The following is a 17,858-nucleotide window of genomic DNA, read 5'->3' as shown; positions in this document are numbered from 1 at the left end:
AATAACGAAACACAAGATGTAGGGTTTTACGTCATGCTGACAGCTTGAACCTATATAAATCTTGTGTCTTGTGTCTTGTGTCTCTGTTACCATCTTGTTTGTATCACGCGTACTTCCACCGATTCATCTACTACCATGGGTATACCCCTCGGTAGACTATCGACCAGATTTCATCGATAGAGAGTGTGGGGGAGAGAGAGTGGAGGGGCGCCGACGGGCTCTCCCTACTGAGGGGTGTGCGGTCGGGCTTTCCCTCTGTGAGGGGCGCGCCGCTCGGCCTCAACTGTGGGATGGGGAGATAGAAGTGTGGAGTGGAAAACCCTAACCCCTGTGTTTATATCTTGGTGATGATAGTGGGATGGGACTATTTTACCGAGGTAGTTGAGTTAGAATGCCTGCCTCGGTTAATGATTTATCGAGGCGGTTGCGTTAGGATGCCTGCCTTGGTTAATAATTAACCGAGGCGGTTGCTGGGCTAGCTGCCCGGACACCCAATAATGGACGGGCAACTGGCCCGCCCGCCTTCGAGGCCATTTGGCAAACACCATGGAAGAGATTTATTGTAGTAGTGAATCCTTCTAGGTTACTATATTTGGGTTAGTAATACCCATCCATCTAGAAATAGAAGGTATCGATGATTCAAAACTTATATCCTATAGAATTCCCCCATCTGTCCCCTCCTTTTAAACATCAACCATGCTAAGGGGTGAATTTGGGCCTAGGGCCAATAGGCCCATGGCTCTAGGCGTGGCCCAAAAAACTTATGTAGTTTTAGCCTAGCCCTAAACGTTGAGCCAAATATTTTGGACTCTTGGCCCAACACAGAAATGAAATCTTCATGCACGACTCACACTCGCAAGTGCCGCAAGCGTTTTTGCTCTGCGAACTCTGCTTTCTGTATCGAGCGACGAGGTTGCAAACCTTAGCCGTCGACCGCCGCTTGCCTCCTATGTTCCCACTAGTACTCCACTCCATGTCCCCACCGTGGGCCGCTCACAACCTAGACGACTGACACTAGCATTCACCGGCTAGCCCGCCACTACTGCCCCATCCCCAACACTTGCCTGAGTGTTGACAGTAGTTAACAACCATTATAAACCATCAATTAAACATGTATAAGGTCATAAATGTAATCACCAATGAAGGTTTAGGGGTTAAAACTAATGAATTTCACGAGCTTTGGTGATTTCATGATTGCAGGAGGATTTATCCAGAAAACAGCTCTCGGTACCACTGTCATACACTCCAAACAAGCAAACCGACATCAATAAGTAATTCTACCCGCGACACCTATGAAAGTCGACTCAAGATGGAGCCCAAGCCTCACCACCAGAAGGAGCCCACCTAGCACCATAGTGGGCCGGCCGACCCACTAGGGAGGCCGCCCGGCCCATGGGGGTGGCCAATCGCTCTCCACCACCGCGTACTCCTTCCTACGATCTACACCATTGATTCTAAGGTAGTTTAGGTTATTTCATCCAACGATGGTCGGGAGAGTTGACACGGATCGATGATGTGGCAATTCCTTGCCCTACTCCTCCTAGAGTCCTTGCCCATTACTCCACCTTGATTCCTTGGCCGCTACTCTACCTCTAGCCTATATATAGCAGCCCATACCTGTAACACCTCTGGTGTTACGAGCTCGTTTAGCATCGAGATTTAGGCCTAAGTAAAATTTTCGAAACGAGTTTTTTGGATTTTTGATTTAAAACATACTTGATGTGATAAGTGAATTCTATGTGACTTAGTTTTGTGGACTCACATAAACGCCTAGGTGAAATTATTCAGCGCGTCGAGATATTTAGGAATGTTAGACAATAATTCTAGCAAATAAATAGTGAACAATTTGTTCTATTAGATTAAGCAGGAAAAGCAACTTTTATAAATAAAATAAAATCCATTAATAAATAGAACGACATATATATATAGCCTTGGTCTAGTGACATGTTTACGTATGGACTTATTTTAGTCCCTACAATAATTTGGTAACGTACACACGACAACTGTCCATCTGGCTGCTTTATAAATTCAAGCACGAACTGACGAGAGAGAGAGCGTAGCAGTTTCAATTATTTTCCTAGCATGCAGCGTACTTGCCTGGCATTGCAACTATGCGCTATCTCGTCCATGCCACTGTAGTCCTGCGACTGGTGCCTTGTGTGAGCGTCCTTGCTGCTGCTACGTGGCTGCTGTCTTTTGCCTGTAAGAAAGATGGCTCGCCTACTGCTCGCATTGTCCCGTCGATCTATAAAGCTATCGAAGCATGTCGCGCTGTCCTGGCATTAATAAAGTTGGTCGGGTCATTCACGTTGTTTTCTTCCTTATTTTCTATCTCCGCTGCCTCAGTCTTGTCTTGCCTGGCTCTACGGTCTGTCCTTGCTTGTCCTTGTCGCCTCTGCTTCGCCAAGCTGTCCAGCTCTGCTGCTCACTTGCTCTCTGCTCTCTGACCTTGCTTGTCTTGCCTGCCTCAACTTGTCTCTGCCTACTACGGCCTTGTCTCTGTCTACCTTGGCTTTATCTGTGCGCTGCCCCTGCGTTCGCATCCAAGTGGAGGCCGAATAATCAACGCTCGGCTCATAGCGTCTGCACCCTTGCTCGCACGCCGCACCACCGCATCGTTGCGCTACACCTCCCTTCCCCACTTAGGATCACAGCTTCTCCCCGACGTTGCCTACTACGCTGCCCCTCCCGAGCCGCGTTGACTCACGCTGTGTTGCCCCCGTGGCCACACTGAACCGCTGCTTCTTCTCCGTGCCCACAGCGCTGCTCCTCCTCTCCCTTGCTCACCGCTCTTATCGCGCCTACTGCGCTATCGTCAGGCTGCCATGCCGCTTCTCCTGCCCATCGTCGCTCGGGTTTCCCCGTTCACGCGCAAAGCCACAGCCGCGCTGGTCCACTGCTCCACACGCCTCCTCCGTCATCGTCCATGTTGGGCGCATCGCCTGGCTGCCGGCCAGCCGTAGCTGCCCGCCTCTATGGCCGTTGCTGACCATGCCGCTCGTCTTGTCGTGGCCATGCCATGCGTCGCCGTGCGGCCGCCCGCATGGGTGCGTGGCTAGGGTGTCTCGGGCCGCTCATGGCCATGTCGCCAGTGCCCACGGAAGCTGCTGGTGCCCTTGCTGCCCCTGCACATCGCCTCCATCGCCGCCGTGCCTTCCCCGGCCCCACAACACCGTTGCCGCCGCCACCGGCCGGTGGCTCTATTCAGTGCTCTATTTTGAGAAGGTGAGGTAGAGCGAATACAAACTAATACGGGGTTCTCAATGCGAAATACGTGACTCATGTTAATAGTGTTGACTAGTGTCTAGAGTACTACGGGGTAAATTTAAGATATAATAGGGGCCTTTTCACAAAGTGGTGCCACCGTCACTGGATTCGTTACATGCATTTTATGGAAACTACATACATAAATATATCTATCCATGAGTCCTACTAGTATAGGTCGAATAATTGCTATGCTCAGGATATCGGTAGCGTGAGTAACCTATCGTTACTCGCAAATAGGTGATAAATATGATCATTCAAGATAAAATGGTGGAAAAGAAAATGGTGACCGGGCAGGGATATGGTTTAAGCACTGATGGGTGTAAGGGGTTGTGTCCTACGGCCAATAGGGCATAGCTCGGTTACACTTTTTTCATGTCTGTGTTGGTTAAGGACCGGTCATTGCAACGGACGCTAGACAAGTCACAGATCTATTGTCCTAAGCACATACTTGGGTATGTGCGCAGGGAAGACTTGTTGCTCTCTTATCGTGGATCCGGCTCTTTCTGGACCGAATGATTGGAGGCGGGGATGGTGGAGGTCCTTACACCGTACTGAGTCTCGGACTTAAGAGTGGGGGCTTGGAGTCCAAGTTTGGATAGGGACCTGAACACTTAGGACAGGAGGGTGATGGGTTGGTCCTGCTTGTGCCTGCGGTACAAGTGGGGCGTGTGTTTCGAGACATCCAGCTGGGCATATTGGTTCGTGAATCGCCGCCGAGTCGGTACGGCTTGTCTTAACTCTAGCATCGTAGTAAGAACTGAAAGATGGAAGATGATGAAATGGAACTGATTGCTCAACTCTTGCTTGAAAGTAGAACAGGTGCTTAAATAGACTGAATAGATAAAAATTTAATATGGCTAATAATAATAACAATAAGGACGTACTATTAGTATTGCTTTTTGCCAAAAGAAACCAGCAAACCATAAAGCTTATCATATTCCTTGGACTCGAGAAATTATTCCCACTAGTCGGATAAGTCTTGCGAGTACATTGTGTACTCAGGGTTTATTTACCCCTGTTGCAGGTAATGCATGAGAAGTACCCTTGTGTGAAGGATTCTTCTGGTGGGCTCAGACGGATCATCGTTCTTATCGCTAGATGTTTATTTTAAATTATGTTGTTTATTATTCCGCACTCTAACATTTGGTAATGTAATAATATAATTTTTAAGAAATTCTTATGTATGGAATAGACCAGTATTGTAACTCGTTTTTATTATCGGATCCTTGGAAAAAATGTGGATCTTTTAGGTTCTCCCTTAGGGAGTGCCCGACGAATACCGCCCGCTGTAGCTTGCTTTTGGGGTGCTTAGTATCTGGTGGAAGATGAGCACCTCCGTAAGCATGTTATTTCGGGCGGTTCTGCCACACGCGGTGTCTAAACTATGAGTTACCTGAGATTGCACCCAACCCCGTGGATAGTTGTGGTAGCCCCAGGTGGTGATAGCCCTGATGGCCAATGTAGTCCACCACGTTTGGGTTGGTGCTTGTAGGACTATAGTCGGAGCTTCCTAGTCCCTTTCTTGTCTCTTTCTGTGGCTAGTGTTCCGATATCCCAAAGTGTTATTATGTGTGATCGCTATATCTACCCATGGTTTAGTTATACCCTCTAGTCTAAACTAGAATAGAACCAAAGTAATAGAGAAGTATTTAGGAACCTTGAACTCAACCGTTGTCCTCTTAATTTAGCTAGACTGCTCATTTATATAACATGGAATTCTTCTAGGTGTGTTATTATTCATAACTCTTATCATCATCAACACCTACCCTCACCTTAGTTCAGTTGGTATACTAGTGAGTAGATACATAATGGTGAACTATCAACTTCTTTAACCACTTCTTTAACCATTGTATTCCTGTGGATAAATACGATACATTGGAATACTCCCAGGTGAAAGATACAACGGTATCCGTGCGCTTGTGGATTTATCTGTATGCGCACACAAATACCAACACTGGGCATGCCTGGCCGCAGGTCGCAGTTGCCGACGGAAAGCAAGCCGACATCTCGGTGTGCAGAGGCCAAGCTATGTTATTCCTAGGCGGTGCAAATGCCCCGCCTCAAAAAAAAAATTACAAAGATAATAGATTTGGTTAAAATTTCACTATATATGCACCCCTATAACACTTATATATACATCCACGAGACAAATACACTCCCTCTAATCTACTCCTTCGCCACTATCGGTGTGGCTGCGTACCCGCGTTGGCAGCAGAGGCAGGCCGCCGCCTGCCAGGGCACCAGGCCGGACGCTGCAGCCACAACTCTAAGCCTCTAACTTCTAAGATTGGTAGGTAATTTGCCATTGTAATTTCTAATACAAATTTAATGTGTCTTTTAGCTGCTGAACTTGAACAATTTGCTTTCAATAAAAGTAGAGATCCTCTCCTTAAAAAAAAACAAATTTGATGTTGTACTGTTTCTAATCTAATACAAATTCTATATTTCCATGAATCATTAATAGATTATGTCAATTTTTGTAGTATGTAGATGTAGAGACCTTGCTATTAATTTCCATGAATTAATTGATTATAGTTTTTCTTGTCGTTGTCACAACCTTGGATATCTTGCTATTAAGATGGTTTAAACTGAGAGAAACACAATTTTTAATTGGTTGTGAAAATTGGTATATGTATCGGTATTAGACCCGGCACGAGCGGTATTTTGATCCGATGCAGATGGTATATACGTTTTGATAATGGCCCTAGGCCTTTAAACATCATTTTGCCTAAAATGACTCGTTGTAATTGGTAATCAAAATCAATGACATGCATACATGCCTTTTTTAAACTATGCCTTACTAAATTAAGCAAATCAACAGTAGAACTAACTTAGTACTGAGGGGCAAATTAGTCTTTTGTCAGACGTTCTAAATTAGGCCAGGCCAGGCAAGCTGCGCCGGCGGCCGGCGGCCGGCGGCCAGCGGCCGCGCCCTGGTAATGCCGAAGCTGGCTAGGGCGGCTCGTCGGAGATGAAGACCTAAGAGAGGTGGGGGCGCGGCGAGGGGCTAGCGCGCGGGGCCGGGAGTGGCGTGCGGTGGCCGGGAGGGGCGCGTAGGGCCGGGCGGGCGCGCGGTGGCCGTGGAGGCTCACCGGCCACGGTGGCTGGGGAGGGGCGAGCGCGCGGTCGTCGCGACCGAGAAAGAGGAGACGCGGAAAAGTTAGAACGAAACAGTATGACCCCGTTCGCGTGCCCTTAAATCCGGCTTAATCTGCTTTTTTTTCATTCGGAACAGTATTTTTCTCTCACAAATTTCTCCAAACCATCCAAATTCCTTCACAACCATACCAGCCGAACACACCCTATGTTTTCTGTAGTGGTGAGTAATTTTCTCCAACTCCGCCAATTCAAGTTTGGTGGAGCACCCTTTATGAGATCTACCAAATTTGTGAATCTGGCCCAGATCCACCTTTTGGTGAATCCAGCTTTGGTGGAGCGGAGTGTTTGAGAAACTTTTCTTGGAGTTTGAGCTTTTTTTTTTTTATCTAGAGCCGATAAAGCTATATACTACGGCATCCGGACAACTATGCTCTCACTAATACAAGCAATGCCGCAGAAGGTCCAAGCCCCGCTGAGCATTCTGTCGAACACGTCCCAGTGCAGCAAAGAAATATACTGGATCCTCCAATGCAATGACTATTAGTTGGGCCTTCTGTGATTCTAACATTTGAACCTAACCAGTGGGCTGAAAGATGCCACCTTAATTGGGCCGAAAGCAAGCTAGTCCCCATTCCCCAACAACCACCACCGAGGCCCTGTTGAGTGACACAAGTTTACTCTTCTTCTTCCCCGGACGCCCGCGAATCGCAATCCGCCGCCGCCCGGCACCAGACGCCGCCGTCTCCGGGCGTCAAGCGGCTCTCGCCCCCTCCCAGTGCGTTTCCCTTCCCCGTCCACTTTCACCTCCCATACCTAGCTAGAGGCTAGTGCCTGGACCGTTAAACCCTGCGGGACGAGTGCCAGGTGCGGCGGCCGGCGGGGCCTAGCGAAGCGTGGCGCCGCGGGCGGGATCCAGTCATCCGGGACGTCAGCACTCCGCCACAGCAGGAGGCATACCGGGTGCGGGCAGGGCTGCAGGGCGCCGAGCAGCCGAGTAGTCTTGCAGCCAGTGAGCAGCCGCAGGCGGCAGCAATGCTGGAAGCACGAAGTACCTATAGGTATATATAAGTTCAGTTCTCCGTTGTCTGTAATTTGCCCCACTTGTGCATTGTAGATTCTCAGCAATTGATTAGTGATTTAATGAAAGATTATAATCAACTCAACGTGACGAGAAGAACATTTCTGTGCTCACATTTTTTTTTGTTCAAGCAATGTCAATATTAGTGGTACTTCCCTGAGTGCATATCAGTGCTCTATGAATGTAAAATTTGATATTTAATTGTTTATTGGCCCATTATAAAATTGTACAACCAATTAATCCATTAAAATTGTCTCATAACCTCTGTTTATGGATTTTGGGACTGAACTGATGGATTCCAACAGATGTAACAAACCTACAGTAGGGATGCTAGGCCAAAGAGTTAAAATATATGTACATGGTAGTATATTTCGTAACTGTAGTAGCTTCAGCATTATATAGATTGATCATGAACTTTTAGTTGTATTAAACAAATAAGTTGGGTATGTTCATTGTTGTAGAACTAAGTTCGCTGTGAATGTGTGAACGTATATATTTGCGCATGAATCTGCTTTGGATTTGGACTAGCAAATTTTATGTATGAGATGTGTTTGTGTCTTCCTTAGAGTTCAGCCCTGCCTACTATTTTAGTCTGGATCTGCCCCTGGTCAAGATTCAAGTATGGCTTCTGCCGGGTTGGCTGGGGTGAGCGGTGCGGCTCGCCCTCTCATGAGGCTCGTCACCATGAGCAGCATGCCAATCCTGCAGTAGCTGCACCTGGAGGAGCAGCTCCTGCGATGCACACCAGACAACTGGTGTGTCATCAATGATGGCACGGATCCTGCTACCATTGTCATGGGTGTGTCTGGGTATAAACTAAACTCTAGGATTTTGTAAGGAAGGATGATTGAATCGTGCATCAGCCCCCTTGTTGACTTGCTAATTTGGTTTTGTGTGATGCAGGAGAGTGTCGGAGCATGTCGAGATACAGCCTGTCCTCAGGGACCAGGTGCCGGTCGTCAGGAGGTTCAGTGGTTGTGGCACCGTCATTGTTGATCAGGGAACGGTGTTTGTGACTTTCATTTGCAACAAGAATGCCGTTGCCGGGCTGCAGCTCTATCCACGGGACATAATGTCATGGAGTGGTCAGCTATATGGCAAAGTTTTTGACAGATTTGGCGAATTTCATCTACGTGAGAATGGTATGGAAAATCAGAGTTTCATCATTTGCCAGCTTAATATTTTGTTTCTTACAGTGAACGAAATTCCATTTTCGAATGCATTGTATCCCAGTATATCCTTTAAGGATAGAAAATTGTGGCTTATGTTCTTACATTTAAGTGGACATAGTTTACTATCCTTCGTTTAACATAATCTATTTCTAGATATCAAAATTCGAATTTACATTGGTCGCTAATTACCTTGTCACCAGCATGTATCCAAATATGTTGGGAAACTTATTTTCAATGCTGACGATCTGCAATACTGCCCAAGTGATTAACTTATTATGCATGTTTTTTGAGACTATGCATTTAGTCATCGAAAGTTTGGCGGAAATGCTCAGTCAACAACGAAAAATCGTTGGGTTCATCACACGTCGTTCTTGTGGGATTATGATGTGAAAAACATGGATTATCTCAAAATCCCAAAGCGTGCACCTGAATATCGACTGGTATGATCCTATCTGTTTATGTCTATGATCTGATTTTTAGCATCCTTTGCATAGGCATTGAGAATGATGTTTAGCATGAGCTTCTCCAATGAGATTATCAAATTTGAGCATCTTTAGTATTGATATATGTTACTCAGAGGTAGTCATGTAGGAAACCTGTACATCAGTAGTGTGTTATCATAATCGCTGCCAAAGGGCCTCTAGTCCAACTGGTTAGAGCGTCCCAGCAGCATTCCTCAGGTCCTGGGCTCGACTCCCCGTGGGAGCGAATTTCAGGCTGGGGTTAAAAAAATCCCCTCGTCTGTCCCACGCCAAAGCACAGGTCTAAGGAACGACCCTGTTCTCACAGGGGTACGGTGCTGCTGTGTATGGGTGGGGTAGGGGTTCGGGGGTTTTCTGGACCTGTGTGAGAAGGTTCTTCTTCTTAATGCAATGCCTGGGGGTGGCTTTCCCCCCGTAGGTCCAGTTTTTTTTATCATAATCGCTGGTGCCTGAACAATTGATCTGTAAAACACTAAACACCCTTTACAAGTCTCTGTTAATTTGTCAGATGGTGTCATAATGTTTTGCATAACTACCCGAAGTCAACTTTTGCCCCTTATTGGTGTGAACTGTCAATAATTGTTGAGTTGTGACCCCTGTGAAAGGTCCTTGTGTGGTTTTGGTAATTGAGTGACAACCTAGGTGGACTAATTGTGTTTATGTGAGATATACAGGTAATTAGTCCACAGATACATATGTGTGAGCAACATATGCCATGAAGGTGAAAATGGCTTGGAGATGTTGCAAAGCTCACACATGTGATGATGAAGGAGCTCATTGCACGTGAGACATGACATTGAGTCATGTGATCAAGGTGGAGAAGATCAAGACATGACTTGGCTTGATGGACTGGTTGCAAGCGTGAAGGGCAAGTCGGAGGCTTTGGAGCGATGGACCGCGTGGCGGTGAAGCTTGAGCAAGACTTGGCGCCGATGGACGAAGGCAACGGTGAAAAGCAAGTGAAGTCAAGATCGATGAACCAATATGATCACGTGATGATATGAAGTGGATCATATCATTTTTGATCGTGTTGGTGCATGTGTTGCATCGACATTGGAGGAGATGGAATGGAATGCGCAAGCCAAATGTATAACCTAGGGCATTTCATTTCACCGGTCATAGGTGTGTAGAGAAGTTTATGACCGGGTTTAGGATAGATGGCCGTACTATCAAGAGGGGCAAACTTGTTTGCATATCGGTCATCTAGTGCCACTCGAGTGATCTAACTTTGCATCGTCGCTAGGATCAAGTGGCGTGACAAGTTGAGTGGCTAACATCCTTGACAATGTTTGTGAAAATATGCTAACACATGTGCACAAGATGATACACTTGGTGGTCGGCACATTTGAGCAAGGGTGAAGAAGTTGGAGGTGAAAACGAGTTAGTCGCGCTGGTCACAGAGTGACCGGACGCGTCCGGTATGTGGCTCAGGACTGAACTGCACAGTGCGACCGGACGCGTCCGGTGTGAATCAGCAAAGACGGTGTTCGGTAGATCTGTTGATCGGACGCTGGCAGCGTCCGGTCCGGAGTGACCGGACGCGTCCGGTCGAGCATGGGTGCTTACTGTACTCGACCGGACACTGAGGCTCAGCGTCCGGTCAGCTTCTAACAGACGCGTCCGGTCGGCCCTGGAGGCTTACTGGACTCGACCGGACGCAGCGGCTGAGCGTCCGGTCATTTTGAACTGTGCGTCCGGTCGTCTTGTCAGAGAGCCGTTGGAGGCAACAGTGGGACATGTGGCTGTCTGGCAGCTACCGAACACGTTGAAAGCTCTAGTTTGGTTTTGATTAATTGATGAAACCCTAAGTGCTAACCTAGTTTATCAAGATGATTATGAGATAGGTAGCACTACTCCAAGTGGTGAAGCAATGACGAAGATCATGACAATGGTGATGGTCAAATGCTTAAACTTGGAAAAGAAGAAAGAGAAAAATAAAAGGCTCAAGGCAAAGGTATAAAATGTAGGAGCCATTTTGTTTTGGTGATCAAGACACTTAGCGAGTGTGATCACATTTAGAATTAATAGCCGTACTATTAAGAGGGGTGAAACTCGTATCGGAATGCGGTTATCAAAGTGCCACTAGATGCTCTAACTCATTGCATATGTATTTAGGATCTAGTGGAGTGCTAACACCCTTGAAAATGTTTATGAAAATACGCTAACACATGTGCACAAGGTGATACACTTGGTGGTTGGCACATTTGATCAAGGGTGGTGAAGTTTAGGTGCAAGGGCAAGAAACTCCACCGGCGGAGTGTCCGCCCGTAGTGTGCGGACAGTCCGACGGTGCCACCGGCACCCTAGACAGAAAAATTGGAGGTCACTGTGAGTGACCGGACGCTGATCTTGGGTGGACCGGCGCGTCCGGTCAGGTGTGGCAGAGAGATCGTCAGTTTCGGTGTTGCACCGGATGCTGGACCTGAGATGCATCGGACGCTGGTTTCTGCGTCCGGTCAAACTGACATAGCAACACAGTGACTAGGGTTTAGCACCGGACGCTAGTCTGTGTCCGGTCAAGGTGGACCGGACGCGTCCGATCGAAGAAAACCGGATTTGGACCCTTACTGTAAACGACCGGACGCTGGTGGTTCAGGGTCCGGTCAGTTTTGCCGGAGCGTCCGGTCAGTTAATAGCCGTTTGTGATCTGGCGGCTCAAGTTTAACTCAGAATGACACGTGGCTTACGTCTGTGGACCAGACGCTGTGTCCAGGGTCCGGTCAGTATGACCGGAGCGTCTGGTCAGAGCGCGTTTTACCCAGTGAAGGGGTACAACGGCTCTATTTCGTGGGGGCTTCTATTTAAGCCCTATGGCCGGCTCAAGCTCTCTCTTGCATATTTTCATTAACATAGTAACCTTGTGAGCTTAGCCAAAGTCCTCCCACTCATCTCCATTATTGATTCATCATTTTTGTGAGATTGGGAGAGAATCCAAGTGCATTGCTTGAGTGATTGCATCCAGAGGCACTTGATATTCGTGTTGCGCTGCGGATTTCGCTTGTTACTCTTGGTGGTTGCCACCACCTAGACGGCTCAGTGCAGCGGTGGAGAATCGGCACGAGTTGGTGATTGTTCGTGGCCGTCTCCGGTGATTGTGAGGGGAGTTGTACCTTCCCCGGCGGAGCGCTGAAAGGTAACTCTAGTAAATTGCTCGTGTCATTGAGTTACCTCACTTGTGGGTCGGTTTTTGCGGTGTCCTATCGTGTGGACGAGGTTTTTGAAACACCTCTTAACCGCCGAACCATCAAGTGTTGGTCGACACAACGGGGACGTAGCGTGTTGGCAAGCACGTGAACCTCGGGAGAAAATCGATTGTCTCTTGTCTTTGGCATTCTCCCGGTGATTGGCTATATATTCATCTTGTGATTGGTTCATCCCCTACGCGTCGGTATAATCACCCTACTCACTTATTGACATTCTTGCAAACTAGTTGATACAAGCTCTTAAGTGTAATTAGAATTGAGAGCTTGCCTTATTATTTACATTCATCTAGTTGAGCTCTTTAGAGTAGCAAGGTTGAGAGCTCTTAGTGAGTAATTATATAACAAGTTTGTGTGTCTAAGTAATCATTGCAACTAGAATTATTGGATAGGTGGCTTGCAACCCTTGTAGAGTTAGAGCAAGTTTGCATTACGCTATTTGTCATACTAATCAAATTGCTCTAGTTGATTTTTAGATTTTTAAATAGGCTATTCACCCCCCCTCTAGCCATATTAGGACCTTTCACACGTCCGGTATAGCGACCGGACACGTCCGGTATTTACGATCGGTGCGTCCGGTGCAGCGTCCGGTGCTGCGTCCGGTCGACCCGAAAAATGCCCAGTGAAGGGGTAACGGCTAGTTTAGCCCATGGGGCTATAAATTGAAGTGGTGGTCAGCCTTTGGCCGAGAGCTGAGCACACTAGAGCCTTGGTGGTTTGTGTGGTAGTGCTTGGGAGCCCTACATCTCACACATACTTGATAGTGATCATTCGATTGTGTGAGTGAGCGATTCTAGTGCGATTGCATCGTGAGGTTGCATCGAGTGGCACTAGGTAATCGAGTTGCAAGCCGGTGGTGCTTGTTACTCTTGGAGGTTGCCACCTCCTAGATGACTTGGTGGTGGTCTCCGTCGAAGCCCGCAAGAAGCTTGTGCGGCGCTCCGGAGAAGTGCTTTGTGGGGGGCATTGTGCTCGCCCCGCAGGAGCCGTGAAGAGCAACTCTAGTTGAGCGTGTCATTGAGCTACCCTCACTTTCGGGGTAGGTTCTTGCGGTGCCCGACGTGTGGGCTTGGCGGGTGATGCCAATTAGCCACCGAACCACCAAGTGAGCGGTCGACACAACGGGGACTAGCGTGTTGGCAAACACGTGAACCTCGGGAGAAAAATCACCGTGTCAACCTTGTTCTTTCCGTTGGTTTGCATCATCATTACACAAGCTTGTAATTACTTTTGCATATATTGTGCTTGTGTAGTTGCTCGTGTAATTAGTTAGCTTGTGTAGCTTACTAGTTACCTTCTTGCTTGTGTAGCGTAGAAGTAGCTCCCTTGCGTGGCTAATTTGGTTTGTGTAACCTTGTTAGTCATATTGCTTAGTTTGTGTAGCTAAGTAATTGCGCTCTCTAATTTGGCATTAGTTGCCTTGTTATTGAGCATTGCTAGTGAGCGTAGGTGGCTTTGTGCTTTTGCTTACTAGCATGTGTAGGAGCTCTGTTTTTGCTTAAAGTACTAGTGATATAGGTTTGTGTGACCTTGCTCCTAGAATTGGTTAGGAGAGCTCTAGCTAGCCCTGCACCTTAGTTGCTTAATTAGTATTTTTGGAATGTGCTATAGAACATAGATAGAGGGGTGTAGTCTTGGCTAGACCGATAGTTTTAATTCCGTACTTGTTTCGTTAGCCAACGCAATTAATTTTAGAAAGGACTATTCACCCCCCTCCCCCCTCTAGTCGCCATCTCGACCCTTTCACCCTGATCTGGTAAGGTCCAAGAACAGGTTGAAGTTGGTTAATCATGGCTTACTTTACCAGCATTAGTGATTACTCGACGTGTATATATTGTTTAAGAAAAAAATTTAACAGTGATTGCCAGACCAAAGAGTTGAGCAGTACTAATACTGAAGCCTGGAGAGTTAAATGGGTTTTACTGTAAATGCTTATACTGAAACCCTTTTTTTCTCGAAAACGTAGGAGAGCTGCGCATCATTATATTAAGAAGATAAAAATGGAACAAGAACCCATACAAAACAACACAAAACCCCACACACAACTCTAAACCCACACACACACTTCACTGCTGCTGCTAGGGAAACAAAGTGCCTGTTACAGTAACTAAACATGACCTAAAAGAAGCAGGGCGCTAACCACGCGAAGCGAAGGCAGCCAAGAGGGATAGACCTCGAGCCCCCGCCAAAGACCCCGACCTTCTTTCATCTTCAGCTACAGCAAGTGCGCCTGTAACACTTGGAGCTGCACCATCGAACACACATTTGTTGCGGTGTCCATAAGGTCCATTCTCCCAGAATTATGAGAGAGTTAATTCCTTTCCTTAACATCTCACTAGCAACATTGCTCACTCTTTCCCACCAATTATGGAAGGATGTTTCTGTGGGCTGCGGGGAAAAGGCTTGGAGCCCAATCTGAGAAAATAGCCGGAACCAGAACTCTATTGCAAAGACACAAAGGACTAAGAGATGATCAATAGTCTCCGCAGCCTGGTCACACAAAGGGCAATGCTCAGGATGAGGGAGTCCACAGCATGCAAGGCGATCCGCTGTCCAACATCGGTTATGAGCGACCAAACAAACAAAGAAACGGCATTTGGGTGGTGCCCAAGTCTTCCAAACTCTTTCCCATGGCTCAAAAGATATAGACCCCACAGAAAATCCCTTGTATGCAGTCTTCGCCGAATACTATCCATCTGAAGAAAACCGCCAAATATAACATCTGGTTGCAAGTGGAAATCAGCTAGGATGTCCCATAGGTGGAAGTAATCAACCATTACACCAACAGTAAGAGCCCCTTTTATGTCAGAAGTCCATGTCCGGTTGGTGAGGGTGTCCTGGACAGTTCGCTGTTTCAGCCTCCTTTTAGGAATGACGGCGAAAAGACGAGGTGCAAGATCTGTGATACATTGGCCATGAAGCCATCGATCTGTCCAGAAAAGGGTTTTTGTTCCATCTCCGACTTCAGAATAAACAGCCACTGCGAAGAAGGCTCTAACATGTTCAGGCACTTGAATTGGAAGATTAGCCCATGGACGATGTGGCTCTGTTTTTTGTAACCAGACCCATCTCATACTTAGTGCCCAGCCAAGAGATTTGAGATCTGAAATTCCCAAACCCCCAAGTTCTTTAGGGAGACAGACCTTACCCCAAGCAACATGACAATGCCCTCCTTTCGCATCTCTGCGGCCTCTCCAAAGGAACCCACGCCGAATTTTATCCACTGCTCTGATAACCCAAGGTGGTAAATCGAATGCCATAACTAGATAGATGAGCATACCAGTGAGCACAAACTGAACCTGAACCTTTCTTCCAACCTTGGTCATCAAATCCGCTTTCCAGCCAGGAAGTTGATCTGCAATGCGGTCAATAATAGGCTGGATTTGTTCCTTGGTGAGCTTCTTTAAAGATAGAGGCAGCCCCAAATATTTGCATGGGAAGTCTGTGAGTGCACAGGGCAGCAGGTTTTGCATTGCTGCTAGCTCTGTGGCACCACATCTGATGGGCAGCACATTGCTTTTTTGTAAGTTTGTCTTGAGCCCAGTTGCTTCACCAAACAAATTGAGGATACCCAAAGTTACAGCAATGTCACCAGCTTCTGGACGAAGGAACATAACCACATCTGAGCCTAATGTTAGGGGATTAAATTCTATCTCCAGACAAGACTCTGTACGCTCTATTGTGGATTTCTCTCGGTCGGACATTATACTGAAACCTGAAAAAGTTAGATGGTTTTACTGTAAGTGCTTTGTTGTTGTACTTGAATGATAACCTAGATGAGATGAAAAGTGCTGGGTAGAAATAAAGCAGTTTGGTATTTGATCAATTATTGGATGCAATGATGAACTTCGACAGCAGCTTGGCTTGGCTAGTTGATTTCTGGTGGAACTTCGACTGTGGAAGTATTGCCTAGTAATGGCATGGATTGCCAAAACTCAGTGCAATCATTGACCCACTTTACACAAGAACGAGCTGTAACTGAATAATCATTGAGTTTGTGATGTGAAGGACTGAAGATAGAGTGCAAAGTTTTTAAGGGCAAACTGTTGGACTTGGGCCTAGACCAGAGTTGAGGACTATTGTTGTTATCATATAACCTTCATTGATATGTCTGTAGAGTTAGAGCTGTCATTTGGAACTTTCTGGGTACATATGCTGCAAATGATATTGGTTTCACCACGGGCTCTTAGGTCTGAACTATCTTGATTCTTGATCCAGTTTTTGCGTGGAAATGGTTCCGTGGATTATGGCGGGGAATGGGCCCGATTCTTTATATATAGAAACTTAGGGGGTGTTTGGTTTGTAGAATGAAGTGGTCCATCATCATCTCACTCTCTAGTTTTTGGTTTATTTTGTGGAATAGAATGAGACCCATTACCATGAGCTAATAATTAGTACTAGCATTAGGAATGAGGTCATTCGACTAAATTTGAGGAATAGACTAATGATGCATCACGTCATAGTATGGATTGATTCCCCAAACGAAACACTCCATTAATGCATTATTTTTCATTTGTACTCAAAATACCTTCAGCTTTGGAAATCTTGCAGTTGAACTGTACTTATTTCTGTGACAGTACCACTCATGTTCCTGGTTGTGTATGTTTTACACTTGAACTGAGCCTTTTCAGATATATGGTATCACTCATTTTTTACAGTTTAGATTTACGAAAGGTGATTGCCAACTTAAAATGCTCATCATTGATGTTGATTTCTCATGTTCTTTGCAGGCAAGAAACCACACAGATTTCTTGTGCCACATGAAGGAGTATATACCTTCGCGTTCAGTTTTCACCGATGGGGTCATTGCGGCCCTGGGAGAACACTTCTCCGTTCAGCCCATGGGTCTACAAGCAATTCTTTCCAGTGATGAAGAATTTGTGCCTTCTACAAAGCTGCTGTCACAACAAGACCTACAGGACATTGTTTCCTCCAAAGAATCCCTTAGAGTATAGAAAGTCGAAGTATGACCATGATTGTTGTTTTTTGTTGTGAAATCTGAGCAATTATCGGCGAGCTGTGAATTTATTCAACTTCAAGTCCAACATTATGGTCACTGAACCACTGACATTGTTTTTTTTAACCCAGTACATATGAAGATCCTCACATACACGCATGCGCATCATATTCCTATGAGCACTGAGGCCTTGTTTAGATTAAAACTTTTTCAACCTGATGAATAGTATCACTTTCGTCTTATTTGGTAAATATTATCCAATCGTAGACCAACTAGGCTCAAAAGATTCATCTCGTGATTTCCAACTAAACTGTGTAATTAGTTATTTTTTTTACCTACATTTAATACTCCATGCAAGCGGCTAAAAATTAATGTGATGGAGAGAGAGCGAAAAAACTTGGAACTTTGATGGGATCTAAACAAGGCCTGAGCTGGACTCACAAATTTCGAACTTGATAGTCTTGTAGGCTTTGCTGTTGATAGACACTGAAAAATGACATTGTTGAATTCTGGAATAAATACAAGAAAATACAAACGTTCATGCTAAGCCAAATACTTAAACCCAGAAAAATAGACTTCACCACAAGAAACTTTACTGAGTTA

The 17,858-nt window shown here is 46.2% G+C and overlaps 1 protein-coding gene and 1 pseudogene across 1 annotated transcript; one reads left to right on the top strand and one right to left on the bottom strand.

Annotated features, from left to right (window-relative positions):
- Window positions 1-7,044: 7,044 nt before the first annotated feature.
- Window positions 7,045-17,412, top strand: LOC136473292 (uncharacterized; annotated as a pseudogene).
- LOC136473291 (uncharacterized) lies at window positions 13,949-17,015 on the bottom strand. Its single transcript, XM_066470962.1, has one exon. It carries the CDS (start codon window positions 16,000-16,002, stop codon window positions 14,761-14,763), a length of 1,242 nt encoding a protein of 413 aa, XP_066327059.1. The 5' UTR covers window positions 16,003-17,015; the 3' UTR covers window positions 13,949-14,760.
- Window positions 17,413-17,858: the final 446 nt, after the last annotated feature.

This window comes from Miscanthus floridulus, chromosome 8 (genome assembly GCF_019320115.1).
Source record: "Miscanthus floridulus cultivar M001 chromosome 8, ASM1932011v1, whole genome shotgun sequence".
Taxonomy (NCBI): Eukaryota; Viridiplantae; Streptophyta; class Magnoliopsida; order Poales; family Poaceae; genus Miscanthus; species Miscanthus floridulus.
This window is presented reverse-complemented; position numbering and strand designations above follow the sequence as displayed.